The sequence below is a fragment of the Callospermophilus lateralis genome, chromosome 1 (assembly GCF_048772815.1).
Source record: "Callospermophilus lateralis isolate mCalLat2 chromosome 1, mCalLat2.hap1, whole genome shotgun sequence".
Lineage (NCBI taxonomy): Eukaryota > Metazoa > Chordata > Mammalia > Rodentia > Sciuridae > Callospermophilus > Callospermophilus lateralis.
The window spans coordinates 193,769,355-193,792,352 of NC_135305.1; the positions used below are offsets into that span (position 1 = coordinate 193,769,355).

The following is a 22,998-nucleotide window of genomic DNA, read 5'->3' on the forward strand; positions in this document are numbered from 1 at the left end:
GAGAAAAGAAATTTTCACACTAATTACAAAGGACATGTACACAGTTCTAATGTGATATAGAAAGCAAAACACGAAGTACTAAGAGATTTATGTACATATTAATGTTTATATATGTATGTATTATATATATATGAAATATTTTGCAAGAGGATACAAGAAAGGGTAGTAATCATTCTGTGCTAAGAGCCAGTGGACAACTGGGAAATAGAGGCAGAAGGGAAATATTTTTCACTGTTAACCTTTTTATATATTTTAAATTGAGGCAAATTAGTTCCATTGGACACAGAGGATAGGGATTTGTGTTCCAATGAGGCATTCATTGAGTGGCTTCAGGATGAATACTAACATGAGTTTGTCCTCTTACAGAAGTCCCACTTACAGAAGTCCTGGTTGAAGGACATATTTTATAATCCTGTAGTGTCCTATAACTACATGCTGCCACAGGCCTTTCTGAGAATCATAAGCCAATATGTGGCTGGGTTGCAGCTGGAACCTCACACTGTGTAAAGATTTAAATGTTCTGAGTCCCAACACGTCCACATTAATAGAGCAAAGAAACTGAAATAAAGACTCTCACATTTAGCTTGATTGTTACCTAATGAAGAACAAACATTTTGTCACTGGACCATGGTAAATCTGTGCTGTTTGCATTTAGTCAGCGGAAAATGTTGGTTCTGTCATCTGCCTGAATCTATCCAATTACCATGTTTAAAAGAATTAGTTCAATGTCACTTCTGTCTAAGGCTTTGGAGGTTAGAGTGAAGAAGTATCTGAGTCACTATAGAAAAGGGGAAAAAAAAGCTGCATACTTTTTCCAATAGGGTAACTTGCAAGAATAAAAATTCCTGTCCTTCTTTCAAAGCTCTCTAGCATAACTCTATAATTTGTTATTACTCTTGCCCTATTGCTTTTTTAGCAGTTCAATATGAAATTCCATCACTTTCAAATATGAGCATAGGAGGCGGGGAACAATCCCTCCCATATTCAAAATCTCATCATTCCTGTGCCCTTTTCACTGAGAGATGCTGTGTGAGACCCTCTTGGATTGTTTTATTTGAATAAAATGTATTCTTGGGGGAGATATAAAAAGAATATTTTCTATAACATTGGTTTGCCAGCTGTTTTATATGAACACTTGATATTAAGTGATACAGAAGCCTTATCTTATTATACCAGGAAAGAAATCTAATGTGAAGGATACGTTGGCATTACAATAAAAATGACCAATAACTTATTAATCTTGTGCTCTTGTGTTACCCTGAGGGTAGCATTCATGGTTCTGACTCTAACAATATAGCCTTCAGACATGAAACACAGCCTGTGCTGTTTACTTCAGTGTGTAAATAGGATTTTATAGTTTTTTTTTCTACAAGAAAAAAAAAATATCCTACCCTGGGGTTATTGATACATTCATGTTGTTTTTATTATCAGTGAAATAAGATTTCACCATATTACTACTGACTGCCAAACCCCCTGAAGATGACTTTTCTGCAGGCAAAATAATATCCTATTAGTGACCTACACTTGCATTTTCTGGACTTACAGAGGCTCTTTGCCTTTACTGCCAGATTACCATGGAACTTTTCACATTCATTAGAAATATTAAGTTTTCAGGGGCTGGGGTTGTGGCTCAGTGGTAAGAGCACTTGCCTAGCACGTGTGAGGCCCTGGGTTTGATTCTTAGCACCACAGACAAATAAATGAATAAAATAAAGGTCCATAACATCTAAAAAAAAGATATTTTTAAAAAAGAAAAGAAATACTAAGTTTTCAAGGGCCATCTTAGAGTTCATGCTTAGTTAACTTCTCTTAGTCACTTTGGCGTTTGGTATTTTGTTTGTGTGAAACCTCTCCAGAGGAAACTAGCCCTTATGCCAAAGTCCAGTTTCCTCCATCTCAACACTATTAACATTTTGGACCAGATCATCTTGCTGTGAGAGCTTTCCTACACGTTGCAAGGAGTAGCAACATCCCGGACCTCTCCTCAGCACATGCCACTCGCATCCACTCTCCAGATTGTGGCAAGTGTCTCCAAACACTGTCAAATGTCCCTTGGAGGGAAAAATCCCCTCTGGCTTAGAAGTTCAAGGCTAAATATAAAAGGGGTCCTTGTTACATTCATAGTATTATGTGAATCTGGTCAAAGAAATCTCTCTTAAGAGAGTAAACTGATTTCAGGAAAATGTGTTGAGCAGTGCATTCTCCGTTTTCTGTAACAGGATTTTGCAAGGTATAATGCATGGGTTAACAAATATAAAAGCACAAGGGCACATGTTTGGAACTACCTTCAATCTATTATTATGGCTAAAACGTTTTGTCAATTTTCTCTTTCCTGTTCCCCAATACCATGTCACTTCTGCCTGAAGGTTTATTGGGATGTTCTAATTTTTTTAAGGTGATGCCTCTTATAGAAAGTATTTTCAGACTGTGATATGGACACATGACAGGGAATAGGAAAGAGCTAAGAGATTGGAAAGCACATTCTACAGTTCTCCCTTTGAGTCTGGGTATTTTCTTTAGATATAGCACCTTTAAGCCTCAGACACGCTAGTAGTCCCTCCTGTCCTGGCTTAAGCAAGGGCTTTCTGTAAATTCATCTGGTTTGTGTTTGGGCTTGAGAAGAGCTTATTTTCAGATACCAGAATTAGAGGATCAAGATAGTATGCTGTGCTCAGTCCATTCTTCCCAGTACATTTTCCCTTCTAAATGACTCTGACTTGAGTGGCAGTATTGAAACTTGCTAGGAAGTATGAAATATCATTCTCATTTGATGGATAGGATTAGCGCAGATAGAACAAAAATGCATTAAATTTTCCCCCAAGGGTTCCTTTTGTTAGTATCAGTTTACTTGGCTGGTTTCTTTATGTTTCTGCTCTCAGTTTTCCCCCATGGAATTCCCTGTAAACTCTTCCTGTCAATCCAATTTTTATTGCTTTCATTTTTAATACTCCAATTGGTACATTTTATAAAATAGACCAGCCATGCTAAAATGTGATGCATGATTTTCTCTGTCGGTATAAGAGGTTAAACTTGAATATCTACCGGAAGTTAAACTACTACATGGTGTAAGAGAAGGACTGTTGTTTGAGTGGTCTTGGGAGCCTGTCATGTCTTCATGATCCCTGGACCAGTCTTCTGTTTACTGCCTCATAGATAAGACCTGTCAAAAGTAAGACCTAAAGGGAGTTATTAAATGCAAACCGTGTTTTTCATAGAAAAGGACTTTCATCTAGTTACTATTGTCTTTGTATGCATAGGAAACAGAGTATGCAATGCTGGACTGTGTTCTCTGGGCTCTTATCTCTTAGCTTCCTACCTGATTTCAGGGATCCATTTTTTCTGTTCCTGTCCTCTGGGCATTGGCCATCCTGTACCGTAATCCCCCAAGCTGCTCTGCATGTATTCATTCATTCAATATTCAATAGTTAAAAAGCATCTGCTATTTGAGCTGACATTCTAAAGAGAGAAATCATTGATAAAGACATTGCATCTCCCAGTCTGGGATGCATTGAGAAAGAGTATTGAGTGGGTGTTTTAAACAACAGAAACAACAGAAATTTGCCTTCTCACTAATTCTGAATGCTACAAGTTCAAGATCAAGCTCCCTGGTGGTTAGGTTTTGGTGAGAGCTCTCTTCCCAACTTGTGGACTGTATCCTCAAATGGCTTTTTCCCAAGGCATGTAAACATTAGTAAGCTCTTTACTGTCTCTTTTTATTAAGAACATTAATATTATCCAATCTAGGTCCCAATCTTATGACCTCATTTAATTCTAAATAGCTGTTTCCAGACCTTCCTCAAATACAACTACACTAGCAGTTAGGACTTCCACATTAAGAATTTGAGTGAGGATGAGGCTCAAACATTGAGTCCATAACATATGTAAATAAATTTTTAAAAATTATGACCTCACATAGATAAGAGCAAAGAAGACATTAAATACATAATAAAAGGAGCTGGAGAACAAGCAGCCATTGCTTCATCACCTACAGGCCTCTCTAAAGAAGAAACAGTGGAGTGAGCCCAAAGATGAAAAAGAGGCAGTGTTAGGGAGTTTGGGGAAGTGAGCATTCTAGAGCGGAAGAATAATAAGTTGAGTAGCCTTGGGGGAGATCAGGGGAGAGAAGAAGTCAGTGGGGTTGAATCCTAGTTGACCAAGTAGGAATGAGGTAGGAAAATATCTGAGAGATAAGCAATAGGTACCCCGATTGAACTGGCCAGGACAAGGAGTTTAAATTTTATTTATTTATTTATTTATTTTTGCAATGAAAATCCTTTGGAGAGTTGTTAGGCTGATGGGAGTGGAAACAAGGTGTAGTTTGAGTGACTCTTAGAGAAACTCTTAGGGATGTTTCAGAGTCTTATCCATCTTTAATACACTTAGAAAATGCTTAATATAGTTTTAAATTAGAGAGATGGATGCTTTCTTAAATAATAATTGTCTTTTTAAAAGAGACAACTGCATATAACTTACTCAGTATGTTCACTCTTTTCAGTATATCATTCTATGATTTTGACAAACCTACACAACTGTGTAACCTCAACAACCATCAAGGTATTGTACAGCTGTAGCCCATTCTTAAATCATCTCCTGTTGCTTTAGAATTAGACCCTTCTAGCCGGGTGCTGTGGCACATGCCTGTAATACCAGCAGCTCAGGAGGCTAAGCCATGAGGATGGCAAATTCAAAGCCAGCCTTAGCAATGGCGAGGCACTAAGCAACTCAGTGAGACCCTGTCTGTAAATAAAATACAAAATAAGGCTGGGGTTGTGGCTAAGTGGTTGAGTGCCCCTGAGTTCAACCCCCAGTACCAAAAACAAAACAACAACAACAACAAATAGACCCCTTTTCCCACCCTCATTCATCTATTTCTGTCTCTATAGTTTGGACTTTTCATGTTGTAATATAAATGGAATTATATGGTATATAATCTTTGAGTCTGACTTCTTTTAGTTAGCATAATTCGCTTTAGAGTCATCATTTTGACTGTACCAGTCGTTACATTCGACCCTCACTTTCTGTGGATTCCACACCCACTAATTCAACTAAGAGAGAAAATATTTGGGGAAAAAAATATGTCTGTATTAAAAATACACAAACTTTTTTCTTGACATTATATTCCTAAATAATAAAGGAATAGCAACTAATTATATAGTATTTACATTGTACTGGGTATAATAAGTAATTAAGAGGGGAAACAAAGAATATAGGAAATGTACTCAGGTTCAGCGAAAACATTACCCCATTTTATACATGGGACTTCAGCATCCTTGCATTTTGGTATTTGTGGTGAGTCCTGGAACCAATCACACATGAGACTAAGGGGTGACCGTATTGTTTTTTAATCCCCTAGTAGTATTTCAGTGCATGAATACACCATAGTTTATCAATTCAGTTCAATGACATTTAAGGTCTTTCTAATTCCAGGCAAATATAAACATAGCTTCTATAAACATTCACATTAATCTCTTTGTTTAAAGAAAAAAATTTTCATGAATTTTTTTATTGAGAAGAGTGACATTCCTGAGTCTTATGATGTGTGTACTGTTAACTTTATAAGAAACAGCCAAACTGTTTTCTAAAATGGCTGCACTATTGTGTGTTTCCAGGAGCAATGAATGAGAATTCTACTTTTTTTGAATCCTTGTCAGCACCCAGCTTTGTTTTGCTTTGTTTTGCCATCCTAATAGACATGTAGCCCATATATATATATATATATTTAAAAATGTACAACTGTAAATTTAGGGGTCCATTGGATAGAAATGATATAATGTAGAATGGACTAATTATTTTTCAGGTATACTTTTGTTTTAGATATTAAAAGTGTGTGGCCTCATAAAATTCTTGTTAAAAACTAGATAAAATAAAGTTAAGACTATCATCCCCTAATCCTTACTTGAAGAATTTACTCCTTGAATCCTGGCAACCTTTACTTTTCATTTGTCTACATTCAATAGCAATCTCAGGAAATGCTTCCTTTTCAAATAACCCAGGAAATTCTCTATGAAAAAAATATCAGTGACTACTAAGTCTTATTAGGACTTTGTCTCAATAATTTTAAAAAATGAACATAGTAATTGTTTTTTGATAGGCATATGGTAAAACTCAAGTAATGATTCCTTTATCCCTGATATTCATTTTTCTCTATCAATCCTTACATCCGCGAAATATTCCATCCCAGGAAACCTGGTTTTATTTGTTCTGTGGCTTGCCACTCTACCCTTTCACTTATAGTGAGATAGAAAGGAGAAAATATGACTTAAATTTCTGCTGATGAATTTGAGCATCAAGCAACTCATGAATTCGAAGGTACATCCTGAAGAAAGAAGGGCATACAACTTATTTCTATTTCTAGGATCCACTCATTACTAGATCTGCAGAAGAATCATCCCACTTGTGGCATGTGGAATCCTGATTTTGCTCAGTATCACTTTATAATTGTTCTATGAAGGACCCCAGAGTCTCCAAGAGTCTGTCATATAGATCCAGTTTCTCCATCTTCATTGAATCCAGAAAATATTCCTATTTTTGTACACTAATTTTCCTCTTTCTTCTCTTTTCATGGAGAAAGAATTCTCTGCATGCGGGCACAATGTCTAGCACAAAAATATCCAGAACTTCCTAGGAACTGATCCTTATTTCTTGAATAAAGAGATACATGCAGTTCCTGTTGGTATGTTAGCCATCTTCACAAAACTTGGTGTTTTCGTTTGCCTTTCACCCACAGAGCTTTAGAATGGCTTGACCTTTTTTGAAAAGAATGATGACCATGGCTTTTCTGATCTTGTTGATTAAATTACTGTTATATTCACCTGGCATTAGAGAGATTTTTTTTGCAGCTAATTTTATATAATGACTTGAAGTAGTCATTTTGTTCAATGATTGACTTCTCTTAGTGGAATCCAATACTGTTAATCCCCTGGATGCTCCTATTAAGAGTTGGTGGAAAATCATGAGGGTGGAACCCTTGTCTTTCTAAAACATGCTCAGTAGCCAGGCGTTCAGCAGCTTCATGAAATCTTCTTCTTCTTCTTTCTTTTTTTTTTTTCTGTTTGCAGATTTTATTCTTCACCGTACAGTATTGCAACCAACCGCATGATTCCACAGACATCTATCACGCCATTCATTGCTGCTTCCCCTGTCTCCACATACCAGGTATGTCTGATTCACCTGCACCTCAGGAGAGATCTTCCTTACCAGTAGTAATTCACTATGTAGAGGCAAAAAGGGCACAGTTAGAATTAATAGAAAAAAAAAAATGTCCTCATATACGTTAGTCTCCTCTTAGTGTGATAATGCTCAAGTTATGAATTAGTCTATACTTTCTAGGGCCTGTTTGCATCAATTCACTGAATAATAAAACCCAACATGCTTTTCATTCTTCCTACTGAGTTTTTATGATTATGCAACTTGCCAGCCACTGTTAGTACAGCTCTTTTACCACTGGGGAATTATTTTATTTGTTGTCTCTTATTTTGGTTGTTCATGTTCCCTATTGTGTCTTTCCGAAAGCACGTTTCTAGCAATTCCTTCACTATATTCTAGAATATTTCACCATTGTCATCTCATTTTGTCACAGCTGTCCTGGTAAAGCTACACAGATAGAGGTTAAATCATACTTCCCCCCAAATAAGCAAAATTATCAAAGTGGTAAAAGTGATTCCTGCTCCCTGCTTATATTTCATTCTCAGTTTCAGAGGGATCAAAAGGGACCTCTGTGATCCCACATGTTGGAACACAAGAAAATCTGAGACCCAATGTGTCTCAAACCAAATGTTGCGACCAGTCATTCCAAGTGCACAGGTGGACTGAAATAGTCACACTTTTCCCTGGAAAAAAAAATATATATTCCTTATTCCTTGAGAGATGTGATATTACTCCCTTCTCCTCTTTACCTAGTTATTCTTCAAACAACTCTTCTAATTCTGATTAGAAAATGCCTATAAATGTTACATCTAGAAAGTATTTCTTTAAAAAAAAAAAAAAAGTCGTGAAAGAGAGAACCAGCACGTGCTTCTCTGTGTTTTGCAAATGGTGGGGTTGGACGTTTTACAGTGGGTAAAACTATCATGGTGCTGACTGCTACTAATTCAGTGAAGTTTCACCTTATTGAGCCACTGCATACTTCATTTCAGGATGTCCCAGCTATCAAAGCATCAAACTTAAGACTATGTGCATTTTTCTTTCACTGATTCCCCCTGAAGCAGATCATTTTCACTCTTTTTCTATACTCTTGAAATATACCCATGGGCGAATGGAATGGACTTTTGTTTGAATTGCATTAGGGGGTACTAGAGAGGATGATTTCTTAATTGTCTTTCCTTGGGACCCATGAGGCCATATGCAGGTGCTATCCAGTTTTTATTCTTCCTGCAGGCCAGCGTGTGTGTTTGTGTGTGCGTGAGTGCGTGAGTGTGTGTGTGCATGCGCGTGTGCGCGCGCTTTCTTTTTTCTAATCTTGGTCTCTGCTTCAGCCAAGACCACCCACTAAGCCACAGTGTAGAGCACTTTGGAGATATGAATAAAAAATGCACAGAAAAGACACTTCACTTGGGAGGGCTCATACGTGAAATTTAACTCTAGTTCTTTTCTTTCAAAAAAAAAAGAGAGATTACAGCAATTTCCCATGTTGTTGACTCTTGGCTTTTCACCACTTTTATGTTTTCATAATGTAAAGTGAATTGGCAATTTTGTTGGTTTGAGTGTATTGGAAAACAAAATCTTCATGGTTTCCTATGTGACAGTCAGCTTGTACAGTCTGACTTTCTCATTTGACTGATACATGATACCTTTAAGAAGAGCTGGCTGGCTCAAATGCACATTTCTATTCTCCATACCAATTGCCATGAGAGAGAGAGGAAAAAAAAAAAAGAATTTCCAAACTTGTTTAACTTGGGTTTAGCCCAAAGCACTCCTCACAATTTTCTGGTTTATTTCTTCATTTTTTTAAATACCACTTTTGCTGCTTGGACATTTTTCTAAGATTGGGATCACCTGAGTATTTAAAGTCACAACCAAAGACAGAAAAAGAGGAAGTCTAGCAGTTAACTCTTGCTTCCTTCATTATTTGCCAGGGTATCCCTGGGAATTGACCTGAAAATAGTCTCTGAGGCCTTCTAAGTCTTGAATCTTCAATACCAACCTCAAATATGCTTCAAGATCCAGTCTCGTCCATGTGGACACTAAAAGCGAAGCCAGCCAGTGAAATGGGAAGTTGCTTTATTTCATTGTCTCAGGGACCAAATTACTCAGGTCTAAGAATTCCCTTTTGATCCTTAGTTTTGAGCATTAATTAGCTGTAAAGTCAGATGGAATCCACTTCCTTATGACCTAGTGTGACTCCACTGAACACAAGAACCAGTTCTCTCTGTGATTGCTTTGTGCTAATAAATGCTGTTTGATATAGGTCCAGAGTACTTCATGGATGCCTCATCCGCCATACGTTATGCAACCAACAGTAAGTGTTCTCAGTCACCTGAGGCTCAATATTTCTCTTATCCAAGTGCAAGCTTTTGTAATGCATCGAAGCTTCGGGGTAAAGCTTTTGTTATATTCTATAACTCTTTCAGGCAGCCATATTCTCCAGATAAAAAGCTGTTCCTGAAAATATCTACAAAAGCATGTACAACTGATAGCTAGAGAGACACAGGTAGATAAAGAGGGAAAGAAGAGACAGATAGAAACCTTATTGTAGGAAATAGCAGAAAAGCAGTCAACTTCCCAGCTGATGTCTACTATTGTTATGAATGAGAAACTTTTGCTTTATACAAGAACTCAGAACTCTGTTAAATCCTTATACCAGAAAAGTCTTCATTTTCCTTCTTCAGATGTTGTCTGATGGGGTTTGAGGGCAATTTTGAGTATCAAAGCCAAGTGTTGACCTTAAGCAATATATCTGAAATGTGAAGGTAGTTCTGTACTGATAGATGATGATCTATAGATAGCAAGGTGGATAGTTTGTTGTTGATGTTGTTTTATAAGGTTAGCTAGCTATAGGTCTTCTTTTCTTTAGTGGGAAATGTCATCCAAAAAATATTCAAATTATTCTCTGCAGGCTAAATTTCCCATTTTTCTGCAACATTCCATCTGTTCTAAAGGAAAAACATGATGTATGACATTAGAATCTAGAATGGAGGCAAATATTCCTTTTGTCTCATCTTCAAGATTTTCTAGCTCTGAGAGAGAGAGAGAGAGAGAGAGAGAGAGAGAGAGAGAGGATGTGTTTCAATAACAACACACTCATAAGAGTGTGAGACAGACGAGAGAGACTGACTGCTCTCTGGTGTACTCCTAGGTAGCTCACATCTGTGGCTTTGTGTCCTTTTCTGTCACTAGACTTAACAGTGCTTTAGAGAGGATCAAATGAGAATGTCTATGAAAAAAATATGAAATGCTGTGCATTATTATTATTACCATTATCTTTATCATGGAATATGTTAGTTGTACAAAGGAGTAACGCTGCATTTTCACCCTTTCTAAAAGCTAAGTTTAAAGAGCATGGAGCTGAATGCACAGGCGTTCATTTCCTGCACTCAGAGGACCAGAGAATCTGTTTTTCATATTTGAACTTTGTCCATTTCTTTTTTTAAAAAATAAGGAACTTATGTTGCTGCTAACATTTCAACAGTTTGTTTTTTATTTAAAGAATACCAATAGGTAGGTTACTACAGCAGAACTTTGGGACATATTTTGTAAATCCCTCTATTTACTATTATTTACACACCTTGGGGGTTTCCTGAGTTCATCTGCTCTGTGTTCTATAAATCATACTAATATGCAGCAAATCCAGGCTTACTCTTCTATCCAAATCATGAGGTAAAATCCAACATGTGTTGCCAAACCAACATATAGCATAGCATGGTCTGGGCTAGCATAGGAAAAGCAGAGACCTGCCAAATTCTAAAGAAGAGACTCCAAAAGGAAACAACCACTGTCTAAAGAAATAATGTGCTTATCGGCAGAGCAGTAATGCTTACTCAGCCTTCACACCAAGGTTACACATCATCTCTTTGTGGCTAAAAAGAATGCAGATCTGGCAAAATATTTAGATAGTCAAAATATAGAAACTCCTTAGTATTTCTTGAACCATTAGGGAGGAGGATCCAGGAGGATTGTTCAGGTCTTCACTTGAACTGTTACTGAGGACCTCAGCTAAGTTTTTCAGCTACCTCCTTCTCCAGCCCAGAACAGCTTCAACCTCATGGTTGCATGTATATTTCTCATGTATCTTCCTCTGGCAATAGGGGTGTATGTGTGTGTGTGTGTGTGTGTGTGTGTGTGTGTGTGTGTGTTTTACTTTGTCTCCTTGGATTTTGCTTGCTGTGGCTTCTGCTCATTGATATCATTTGTCACGTCCCATGACTACACTGCACATCATGATGGAGCTTAGGCCACTAAACATAAAACGTAATGTCTAACTGAAGCAGATTCCTGGAAAAAGGAGAAGTTGGACCACCCACCACATTGTTGTTTTTACCATGGAAAAAATAACTAAACAGTGTCATGGGAACACAGAGTTTATACTACCAGTCTTTGCCCTGTTAACAGTCTTGATGGTTGTGTGTATTACCCAACTGGCCTTAATTTCATTCTCACAATGAAATTAAGTTAACTCGATCACAATATCATGCTAAAAAATAAAAATACCTAAACTTTTTGAAGTGAAGAAACAAGATAACCTGTAACTTAGAAGAGTGAATGAATGAATTGATGATTAATAACATAGATTCTTGGTTACACACATCAGCCTAGGAAACCTTTCCACATATGGGGATTTCCTTAAACTTTCTAAGCTGCACTTTTCTCATTTGTAAGATAGACATAATAACATCTAAATAATTATATGTTTTGTTCAATAAATGAAATAAGGTATTAAGTTATATATGTAGATTTCACATTATGTTTTACATTATCCAATTGTAGAAAAGGAGTACTGGTATAGAAAAAAAGAAGTGGAAACTTTGCAAATATCACCTATTTCTACCACATTCACAGTGGGGTTTTTAATAATATTTATTTATTTAATGTGGTGCTGAGGATTGAACCCAGTGCCTCACACCTGCTAGGCAAGCATTCTACCACTTAGCCACAAGCCCAGCTTCACGATGTTTTTTTTTTTTTTTTTTTTTTTTTTAAGCTCACTTTGCTAATGAGTTTGGTGAGGATACACTTTCTGGCTATAAATAAATCCAATTGTTTAGATTGGTACTTATTTCATTTACTTAGCAAACCATTCAACACCTTGTACTTAAAGGAAAGGCCCATTGGCTACCTTCTTTATCGGTAACTGGAATCTACTTGAAAAATAAATTCAAAATGTCAATATCCATGTCTTAAATATGTTGCCCATAAGTTCACTGCAGTTGCAACTTTTCTCTCCTATCACATCGCTCTTCCCCATTTGAAGAAAAGCTCCTGTGTGACCTCTCACTGTGGAGGCATCTTCTTTCCAGCTTGCTCACAGACTCTTGAGAGGAAGCCAGATGCATTGATCACCTGGACCAGAAGCCCTTCAGATTCCTTTTCAGAGTCGACTAAAGGGGCCCTATGGTCTCAATTGGGGTTGTATCTGAAAAGAATCAGTCTTTCAGCAAAGTATTACAGTAGAGCACAGTGCCCTTGGTCTTTTTCTATGGTAGATGAATGGTTAAGCTGGAGGAGTACTGTGTTATTGAGAGAGAAGTAAATTGATGTCAAGAAGGGAATAGAACAAGAAGAAGATGAGGAACAAAAAACATAAGCATATAGTTTGCTCAATTTTTCCATTCCAGCTGGCTTCTCTGGAGATTTAATTTTCAAAGTAGTGTGCAGAGTGGGTTTTTTTTTTGTTGTTTTTTTTTTTTTTTTTTGCAGATTTAGAAAAAGGCTCTTGGAAAAGGGAATCTCCTCTCATGCGTTATAGCCATTCTGGTATTTGTGCAAGAAAACAGATCACAGTTTTTGGACTCTGGGATCTTATTGAATGAAGCAAGCCCATTTCTGTTTGCACTTTATTGTTGATCATTTGAACAGACTCTAAGGACAGAGGGCTGCCTCCTAAATTATGAATTCACTTTTTGCTGTGAGCAAGTAAATATACTGACTCTGTCAATGCAATTTGGTTACTTGTATCTGTATGATTATACTCTACTCCAAACTGTACCATCACACCAACAGAATATTAATAATTAATTGGATTACACCAAGTATCTAGTTGATAGAACAGTACGTTATAGTAGGATGGCATGTCCATAAGTGGTTGAAACTCCCACTACATTGGATATTTTGTTAAATTTCTGCTACTGTCATGGAGAAAAAAATAATACTTCCCAAGAGAAAAGTCGAGTCCCATTCTCTTAAATTCTATTTAGGCTCATTTGAATCATAAATATGCTATTTTTCATATGGTTAGCCCTATTTCATCTCAGAGAGAAAGTTCATCTTTCATTTTTACTTAATTACAAATTGGTTATCTAATTACAGTAATGTAAGGAACTTAAGATGCCTTCATTGAATCATTAGAAGATTTGTCACCATGCATAGTTCAATTGTCGTTTTTCTGATTAATAAAACCTAGGTTTACAGCTAAAGAACAAATATAAACTTTCTTTCTACAACAAGGCTTTATAAGAGAGCCAGAATACTTGATTTGATTATTCTTTACCTCCACATAGGTGAAGCCTAAGCTGTAGTTTGTCCTCTAAATTTCCAAGTATGTTTTCTGAAAAAGCATATCACCAAATTTGACAATATACCAAATACTACAGAATATTATAACTGTTCAAAAAACAAGGTTTTCAGATATTTCTCTTTTACTGTAATACCTGAGCCAAGCAAAAATGATAACCCTCATGTTTTCATTACCAAAGTACCAGAGCAAAATAGTTAACTTAGCTAAACAAATACATATATTAATATAAAATATTTTTCAACTTAACAAAATCAAGAAACAGCTTCCCTAACTCATAAATATTATTTCTGTCAGGAAAGAATTCAAGTGAGTGAGACCCAAACTTAGGAGCCATATCTTCTTTCCATTGTTGCCTCCTTTTAAATGTACTTCTGGGGTGAAGTAAATATGAACAAAACAATTTTGTAGCAAGTCTCTGAGACACCTTAACTACTTTACAGAGCTGACTTTGCTTTGTTAAATGTAAATCCAATGTTCTATAGTAGTTTTTCAAAAATATTAGTTGACTTTATTAAAAAAAAATCTGTAAACAGTGGCATTCAAGGCTCACTATTTAAGTGCACAGAAGTTTAAAAGACGGAAAACTAGAAATCCTTTACTCATCAATTCTATTCTGCAGAAATGAACATTGTTAACAAATTCATGTTACCATCCAGTCAATTTATGCATATAACAGTACATATACATATTCATATAAATGTGTATGTATTATAAAGATATATTTGAGATCGGCAATATTGTATTACAACCTGCTTTATTTTTCTCCAATAGGATTGTTTTAATTTGTTTTGTGTAGCTATAACAAAATACCTGCAGGTGGATATTTTATAAAGAAAAGAAATTTACTTTGGCTTACAGTTTTTGAAGCTGAAACTCCAAGATGAGGCAGTCATATCTCTCTGGCCCCAGGTGAGGGTCTTCTGTCTGCTTAAGAAAGCATGCAAGAGAGGAATCACATCATGAAAGAGAACGGAAAAGATCAAGGAGTCTCCAGCCTCACTCTTTTATAATGATCCACTATCCTGGGAAATAAATGGCTCCTGCAAAACTCTACCCACTGCATGCAACTAGCATTAATCCATTTGTGAGGTAGATCATAACCCAATTCTCTCCCACTATTAGGCCCCACCTCTTAAAGGTCCCACTACCTTTCAGTAGTCTTACAGTATGGATCAAGCTTCCAAAACATGAAACTTTGGCGGGGTCGGGGGATAAACCACATCAAAACATAGCAAGAATGTTTGGGATATCATTACATATGAGACACATACGGTTCCATATCAGCCTTTTAAAAAAATTCATAATATATCACAAATGCACTAAAAGCTATTTAACTGATTTCCCATGCGTGGTTCCCTAAGTTGCTTCTTTTACTACTTGCTTAGAAACTCAAGATTCTAATATTGAGTACTAGTGAGAAAATATCTGAAGGAAGAGTGCACATGTTTTAAAATTTGTCATACATCATTGTCAAATTATACTTTAATAACTGGTTTTCTTTCCTCAGGGCCTCCATTAACATAGGTTGATTTCAAGTTTTAAATATTTGTTAGAGTGATAAGTAGTGGATGTGTCTTACTGATGTTTTACTTTTATTTCTTTGAGTCCTGGAGGAGTTGAGTTGCTTTTCATGTGTTTATGGATCTATTTTATTTTCTTTTTCTCTGACCTCCAATTTCATTCACTTTACTCATTAGGACCTTGATCTTATTTATAAAATTTTATAATCAGTGTATCAACACTTGCTTTAACATAGAGATTTTCTCAATTTATTTGAATTTTAATTGTATAGGTTTTTATATGTAAAAGGTTGGCATTTATGTATTCAGATTTACCTTTAATTTATTTATGTTCCCTTGGCCTAGTCATTCTCTTTGGAGTAAGAGTCAGCAAACATTTTCTATAAACAGCCAAATAGTAAATATTTTTAGTTTAGTGTGCCATATGGACTCTGTCACACCTACTCAGTTTTGTGGTTGTAGTGTGAACAACACATAAATGAATGGTGTAACTGTTCTAATAAAACTTTATTTATAGAAACAGATGAGAGCCACATTTGGCTTTCATGCTCTTTGGTCAACCACTGCTATAGAGCATATGTGTTCTGTTTGAAAGTCTCTAATGACTGTAAAATTTAAATTATTGTATGTTCCATAATGTGTTTATAGTACTTTGGAATTTTATTTTGTAGTATTTGATGAGATAATGATCCAGGTTTTTTTTCCTTAAATGTATAACCAGTTGTCATAAAAAAATTCTACAAAATAAGCCCATCTATATTTTCTCTGCTGATATAAAAATTTATGCCAATATTTATCACAGAGTAAATCTCTGTTCATGTTTGAGACTATTTCTGAACTCTATTCTGTTTGTTACTGGCTTTTTTGTTTCTACAATTGCTCTATTTTAATTACTGTAAACTTATAGCATCTCATACACTGAACTTGTCCTTAACAATGTTTTGTTTTGTTTTGTTTTCCCCCCTGCTCTCAGGAACTTCTCTAGAAAATTGACATTTTTGTAGGAGTTTTAGTAGCATGTTACCAAGCTAGAAAAATTTACTGAAATTCAGACTGGTATCATGTTGAATATTATATATTGACTTGTAAGAGAAGAGAAAAAAAATCCAATATTTTAGAAAAAAAATTTCCAAATGTCTTTGCATTTACTGAAGAATTCTATTGTGACTTCTGAGCCATTCAAAGAGCATCTAAGTTTCTTCCTTATATGTCCAATGTATTTCTTAAATGTGTGTTTTCCTTGACATATTAAAATTTTTGTTACTGTAATAGTTCTGAAATTTGTATTCTATTTTCTCATTGGTCACTATGGTATATAGAAAAATAATTTACTCTTACATGCCAATTTTCTTTGTAAAATATCCTTTAATTATTCAAAGCATTGTTAAAATTTAGAATATATACCTAAGTGAATACAGGAATATATAAACACCAATTCCCTCTTAAGAGAGATTATTCCAATTAGGATCTAATATTACATATGTCCAGATACTCATCTGTATTTATATCTACATCTACTTATCTACCTACATCTAAACACACACACAAACACCAGTAAATATCACACATATGTATATCTTTTATCAAAATGAGATCACACAGTACAAACATTTTTTAAAAAATTAGCTAATAATCTCCATTTTCCCACATGAAGAAATTTTTTATGTCCTCTTATCAAATTTTCTCAACTCATCCAAAATTACCTTTAGAGTTGATTTACACAAACCAAAAAACAATCAATGACTGCATATTATATTTAGTTACTGTACTTTAAGACTCTCTTAAGGGGCTGGGGATGTGGCTCAAGCGGTGGCACGCTCGCCTGGCATGTGTGCTGCCCGGGTTCGGTCCTCAGCACCACATGCAAACAAAGATGTTGTGTCCCGCTAAATACTAAAAAATAAATATTAAAAAAGTTCTCTATCTCCCTCTCTCCCTCTCTCTCACTCTCTCTTTTTAAAAAAAAAAAAAAAAAAAAAGACTCTCTTAATTTAGTGCAGTCTCTCCTTAACCCAGTGTACCTGATTAGCTGTCCTAGAGAATATCCACCTTTGGGAAATGTTTGGTTGATCATTCATGATGCTATTTAGCCTGTTCTTCCATCCCATAATATGAAATAATTTTTATAATAGCCATCTTTCTAAATTCTCGTATTTTTTCCATAATGTACATCAGTGATTGATAGAGTTTCATAGCTATCCTAAATAATATATTTTCCACCTCATTTTTAATATTTATACTTCATAATTTATTTTGCTGGTTCAGTATCATTGGAGTATATAATTTGATTTAATCCTTATCATAATGGAAATGATGCTAGGAGATATTTATCTTCTTTAATTCGAGGTAGATATTGAATTTAATCAAAAGTCTTTCAAATAAACTATTATAAGTCTCTTTTCCTTTGGCCAAATTAATTTTATTAATATATCAGTATTAATTGGATTATAATTATTATTTTTTAAGATGGAGCCTCTCTAACATGAACACCATTTGTCCATGTTGTGTACTTCTTAAAGACATATTTTGTTGTGTACTTCTTAAAGACATATTTCTAATTATACTCATTAATATTTTATTTATTATTTTGGCATCAGTGTTTATTAGTGAAATTATCAAGTGATAGTCTCTTTTAGGTGTACTATTTTAGTCAGTTTTGAATATGAGAATTACAAAAACTTCACAAAAATCATTTGGACTCTTTTTCCCCTAAATTCTGAAACAATTTTAAATAGTATTGAAAGTATCTAATATTGAAGTTTTCAAGAAATTCACATACAAATCCATTTTTGCTTTTGAGAATAGATGTACTTACTCCACCAAACTCAGTTTTAATTAACTTATGGTTTCTGTAAGACACGTTCAAAGACTAAAATGCATAATCTCTTTGTGGATTTGTGAGAATCACGTAGGAACTTTACAGACTCTACCAGATTGTTGCATAGTTGATGATTTAGTTGCTAAATGCTCAAAGCAACTGAATTGCAAAATGCCATGATCTTAACCAAATTTGTATTATTAGATCCTTTGTAATTAGTTGTTGATCTTTTGGATCGTATGGATTTTAAGTATAGCACAAAGTAAAAATAATTTGTGGGCAACTGTTTTAAAAGAAATTGCTAGTTTTAGGTCAGTGGTTTGTCATTTTTAAGAATATATGGAATTTTCATTTTGTTTCCTAATGATCTTTATTGTGTTAAAATGAGAGGAATGTTTTCCTTATATTTTCACTTTATTCACACTTCCTTTTCTTGAGCCATTAGCTATACTAGTCATTGACTCTTCATCTTATGAAATTAGGGTACTGGGATTCAATTTAAAACTTTTTTTTTTAATTCTTGACCTTCAAATATGCACATACTATGCTTTTTGTATTGGAAATGGGAGAAGAGAAATAAAAAATAATCTTTCTTCAGATGTTCAATTTAATTGTAGAGAAATATTTTATATGCTTAAAATGATTTGATTAAAAATGGACAGATGAAAATGTGTCACGGGTTTAGCAATTATATAACATTGAAAATGAAGGAGCAACTTTGAACAGTTAAGGACAAGGAAAAACAAAGATATACACAAGACCTTTAAGAGGGCATTTTAGTTGAAAAAAAATATTTGTCCCAATACATAAAGTATGGGGAGTGATCTCAAATTATTTCAGGGCAGAGAGGCAAATAATCTTTATTAAGTGAAATTTCTGTTATGGAATAAGGAAAGATTTGGTTGGGAAGATAACTTTTGATTTATTGAAGGACAACTTTCATTTAGTCAACTCTGACCAACTTTCCTACATATTTTTAATAGCTTGGAAAATCCCAATGCTGTTGTCTAGAATTTAGGTTTATATTGTAAATATAAAACAGAAAAAAGTATCTTAGGGTGGTTTTGATTTGCATTTCTTTGACTGCTATAGATGGTGAGCATTTTTTCATGTACTTGTTGATTGATTGTATGTCCTCCTCTGAGAAGTGTCTGTTCAGGTCTTTGGCCCATTTGTTGATTGGGTTATTTGTTTTCTTATTGTTTAATTTTTTGAGTTCTTTGTATACTCTGGATATTAGAGCTCTATCTGAAGTGTGAGGAGTAAAAATTTGTTCCCAGGATGTAGGCTCCCTATTTACCTCTCTTATTGTTTCTCTTACTGAGAAAAAACTTTTTAGTTTGAGTAAGTCCCATTTGTTGATTCTAGTTATTAACTCTTGTGCTATGGGTGTCCTATTAAGGAATTTGGAGCCTGCCCCAACAATATGTAGATCGGAGCCAACTTTTTCTTCTATCAGACGCAGAATCTCTGATTTGATATCAAGCTCCTTGATCCATTTTGAGTTAACTTTTGTGCATGGCGAGAGAAAGGGATTCAGTTTCATTTTGTTGCATACGGATTTCCAGTTTTCCCAACACCATTTGTTGAAGATACTATCCTTCCTCCATTGCATGCTTTTAGCCCCTTTATCAAATAAAAGAAAGTTCTAATTTTGTGGATGTGTCTCTGTGTCCTCTATTCTGTACCATTGGTCCACCCGCCTGTTTTGGTACCAGTACCATGCTGTTTTTGTTACTTTTGCTCTGTAGTATAGTTCGAAATCTGGTATCACTATACCGCCTGACTCACACTTCGTGCTTAGAATTGCTTTTGCTATTCTGGGTCTTTTGTTTTTCCGTATGAATTTCATAATTGCTTTATCTATTTCTACAAGAAATGCCCTTGGGATTTTGATTGGCATTGCATTAAACCTATAGAGATACCATCTCACTCCAGTAAGATTGGCAGCCATTTTGAAGTAAACAACAACAAGTGCTGGCGAGGATGTGGGGAAAAGGGTACTCTTATACATTGCTGGTGGAACTGCAAATTGGTGCGGCCAATTTGGAAAGCAGTATGGAGATTCCTGGGAAAGCTGGGAATGGAACCACCATTTGACCCAGCTATTGCCCTTCTCGGACTATTCCCTGAAGACCTTAAAAGAGCGTACTACAGGGATACTGCCACATCGATGTTCATAGCAGCACAATTCACAAAAGCTAGACTGTGGAACCAACCCAGATGCCCTTCAGTAGATGAATGGATAAAAAAAAAAAATGTGGCATTTATACACATTGGAGTATTAATCAGCACTAAAAAATGACGAAATCATGGAATTTGCAGGGAAATGGATGGCATTAGAGCAGATTATGCTAAGTGAAGCTAGCCAGTCCCTAAAAATCAAATGCCAAATGTCTTCTTTGATATAATGAGAGCAACTAACAACAGAGCTGGGAGGAAGAGCAGGAGGAAAAGACTAAGATTAAACAGAGACATGAGGTGGGAGGGAAAGGGAGAGAAAAGGGAAATTGCATGGAAATGGAAGGAGACCCTCATTGTTACACAAAATTACATATAAGAGGTTGTGAGGGGAATGGGGAAAAAAACAAGGAAAGAAATGAATTGTAGTAGATGGGTTAGAGAAGATGGGAGGGGAGGGGAGGGGGGATAATAAAGGATAGGAAAGGTAGCAGAATACAACAGTCATGAATATGGCATCATGTAAAAATGTGGATGTGCAACCAATGTGATTCTGCAATCTGTAACTGGGGTAAAAATGGGAGTTCATAACCCACTTGAATCTAATGTATGAAATATGATATGTCAAGAGCTTTGTAATGTTTTGAACAACCAATAAAAAAAACAGAAAAAGTAAATTATGTTACTTACGTATGTAAAAGTCATAATTTCCAATGGAGAAATAGATAACTCAATCATAATGGGAAAATGCTTTATAAAAATGCCTTATGTAAAGACTCTAAACATAAAGTAATTTTATGCCCTTAAAAATAGTTTTGTTGATAACATTCATTATCCAACTAGATCTTCCAAAAGCTTCTGAGTGTGCACGTTTTCTGCTAAGGATCCTGCTTCCTACCCAGGAGTATCTATCTAGAAGTTGTAGTGATCCCAGAATCTTTTGAAATTGAAAAATAACTTTTTATACTCCTAAAAATTTTCTCAGATATAGAGGTTGCCATCTGACAAGTACCAATTACCAACACAGGTCCAGAGTACACAGTGATACATCTATAAGCCACTGTCTCTGTAATTTTTTCACACAAGCAATTAACACTGATTGAAAACTTTCAACTTCAATACTATAGAAATGTTATATATACTTGTGTTTGTGTGTACATGTGCACATTTGTGCATGCATGTGTATGTTTGCATGTGTGTATATGCCTTTTCTCCATGTGCTTTCATGTTATTTTACCATGCATCATAAAAAGGAAAGAATAGCTCAAACTGTAATGTATTACTTTTTAAAACATCAGACACATCATTCTGAACAGGAGACTGACAGCTGCTAAGAGATGGAATTCCAGTCATACATGACCTCCAATGAGTCCTTGGACAGTACTTACAATGTCTTCATCACTTCATCAGTAAACCAGAATATCACTACCTTGCCAGTTCCTTCCTGAAGACATTGGCATTACTTCCTTAATAGCCACTTAGCATATTAAATATAATTAAATAGAAACATAATGCTAAGTATTCAATCTATTAAAGCTCTGTTTCCTAAAGAAAGCAAACATACAGCCAAAAGAATGTCCAGGTCAGACTCTCTAGAAAACAGCAAGTTACCAGGGCAACAAAATCATATAGAGAAAGGGTAAATCATTTATTTTACAAATGTTGCCAGGGCAACAAAAACTACTAATGAAATCACTGAAGGACTGAGGAGGAGGGGACAGAGAGTCTGTATAGAACCATTTGCTCTTTCCTAGCACTTTGGAAGAAAATGTCTTCACATATCTAAGTCTTCAGCAGTTAGGTGAAGTATTTGAGAATTCATTAAACATGCAGTCAAAATGGGTTCAAATATTAACAATATCCCTAAATATTAAAATGCATTATTCTCCATTTCTTGCCTCTCGGAATGTCATTGGGAAACTTTGTTTTTCTTTGACAATTGATCTTGAAGGGCTTAGTTACTTCTACTTCAGGACTGCATCTGCAATTCAGGATCATGGTTAATGGTCTTGAATAGCTTGGGTTTTATAGGTCAACCAATTAGGAGGTATAGGAAAGGGAGGTGGAGAAGAGAGAGATAAGAAAAAACTATTTTAAAAGTTTGCTAAAAAACAACTTAGGAAAAGTTCTCATATTCATGGTATAGATTCTAGCTGCTTTTTGGTTGCAGATTTGATTATACCAGAGACACTGTGTATTTATTTCCCCATTTCTCCTCTAACCACTTTTCTGAGAAGTCTGGCAAAGGGTGTAGAAGACCTTGTATGCTCATTTTAACATTCCAGAATTTAGTATGTGCATTGCTTATGCCCTTACTGGCCATAAGACTGTAGCAAATGAAAATTATTTTTCTTCATTCTGTTTCATATTGTCTTTTTTCCTTCCTAAAAATCTGAAAAATTAATATATCTGTTTGTTAGGACTAGCTGTAACTCTTTTTCCTTGCCATGTAGGTAAACACTCTATTTGGGGTGAATAAAAGGATCAATTTAAAAAATAAATTTGTACATGTAGTATCAGAACAACTTTAGATCTACTACTTTAGGATCTGATTTTCCAAGGACACCCTCCTGCCACTTTTGGGTACCAATATGGAATTGAATAAAAAAGAGATATCCACTCTATTCAGACCCAAGAGTAACAAGGGCTTACATCTGTCTCATCTACTCTTAAAAAATGCACTGAGGCTACTTACAAGAAAAGACCTGTTTAAAAGGTTAAACCAAGAAAAATGGAACAAAAATCATAGCAGAGGAAATATATTTCTTAGAACTTAGATCGTGCGTAGTTACTACAATGCGACATCTACA

The 22,998-nt window shown here is 35.3% G+C and overlaps 1 protein-coding gene across 4 annotated transcripts in view; it reads left to right on the forward strand.

The window, feature by feature from the left end:
• Rbms3 (RNA binding motif single stranded interacting protein 3) overlaps positions 1–22,998 on the forward strand; it is a 663,558-nt gene that overhangs the window by 548,327 nt on the left and 92,233 nt on the right. For 2 of the 4 annotated variants that reach the window (XM_076843087.1, XM_076843092.1), the window contains exons 9-10: positions 7,059–7,155; positions 9,407–9,457. In XM_076843087.1, the coding sequence (XP_076699202.1) occupies positions 7,059–7,155; positions 9,407–9,457 (148 nt within the window). The remainder of the gene's footprint in view (positions 1–7,058; positions 7,156–9,406; positions 9,458–22,998) is intronic. The other 2 variants (XM_076843100.1, XM_076843105.1) reach the window with 1 other exon arrangement.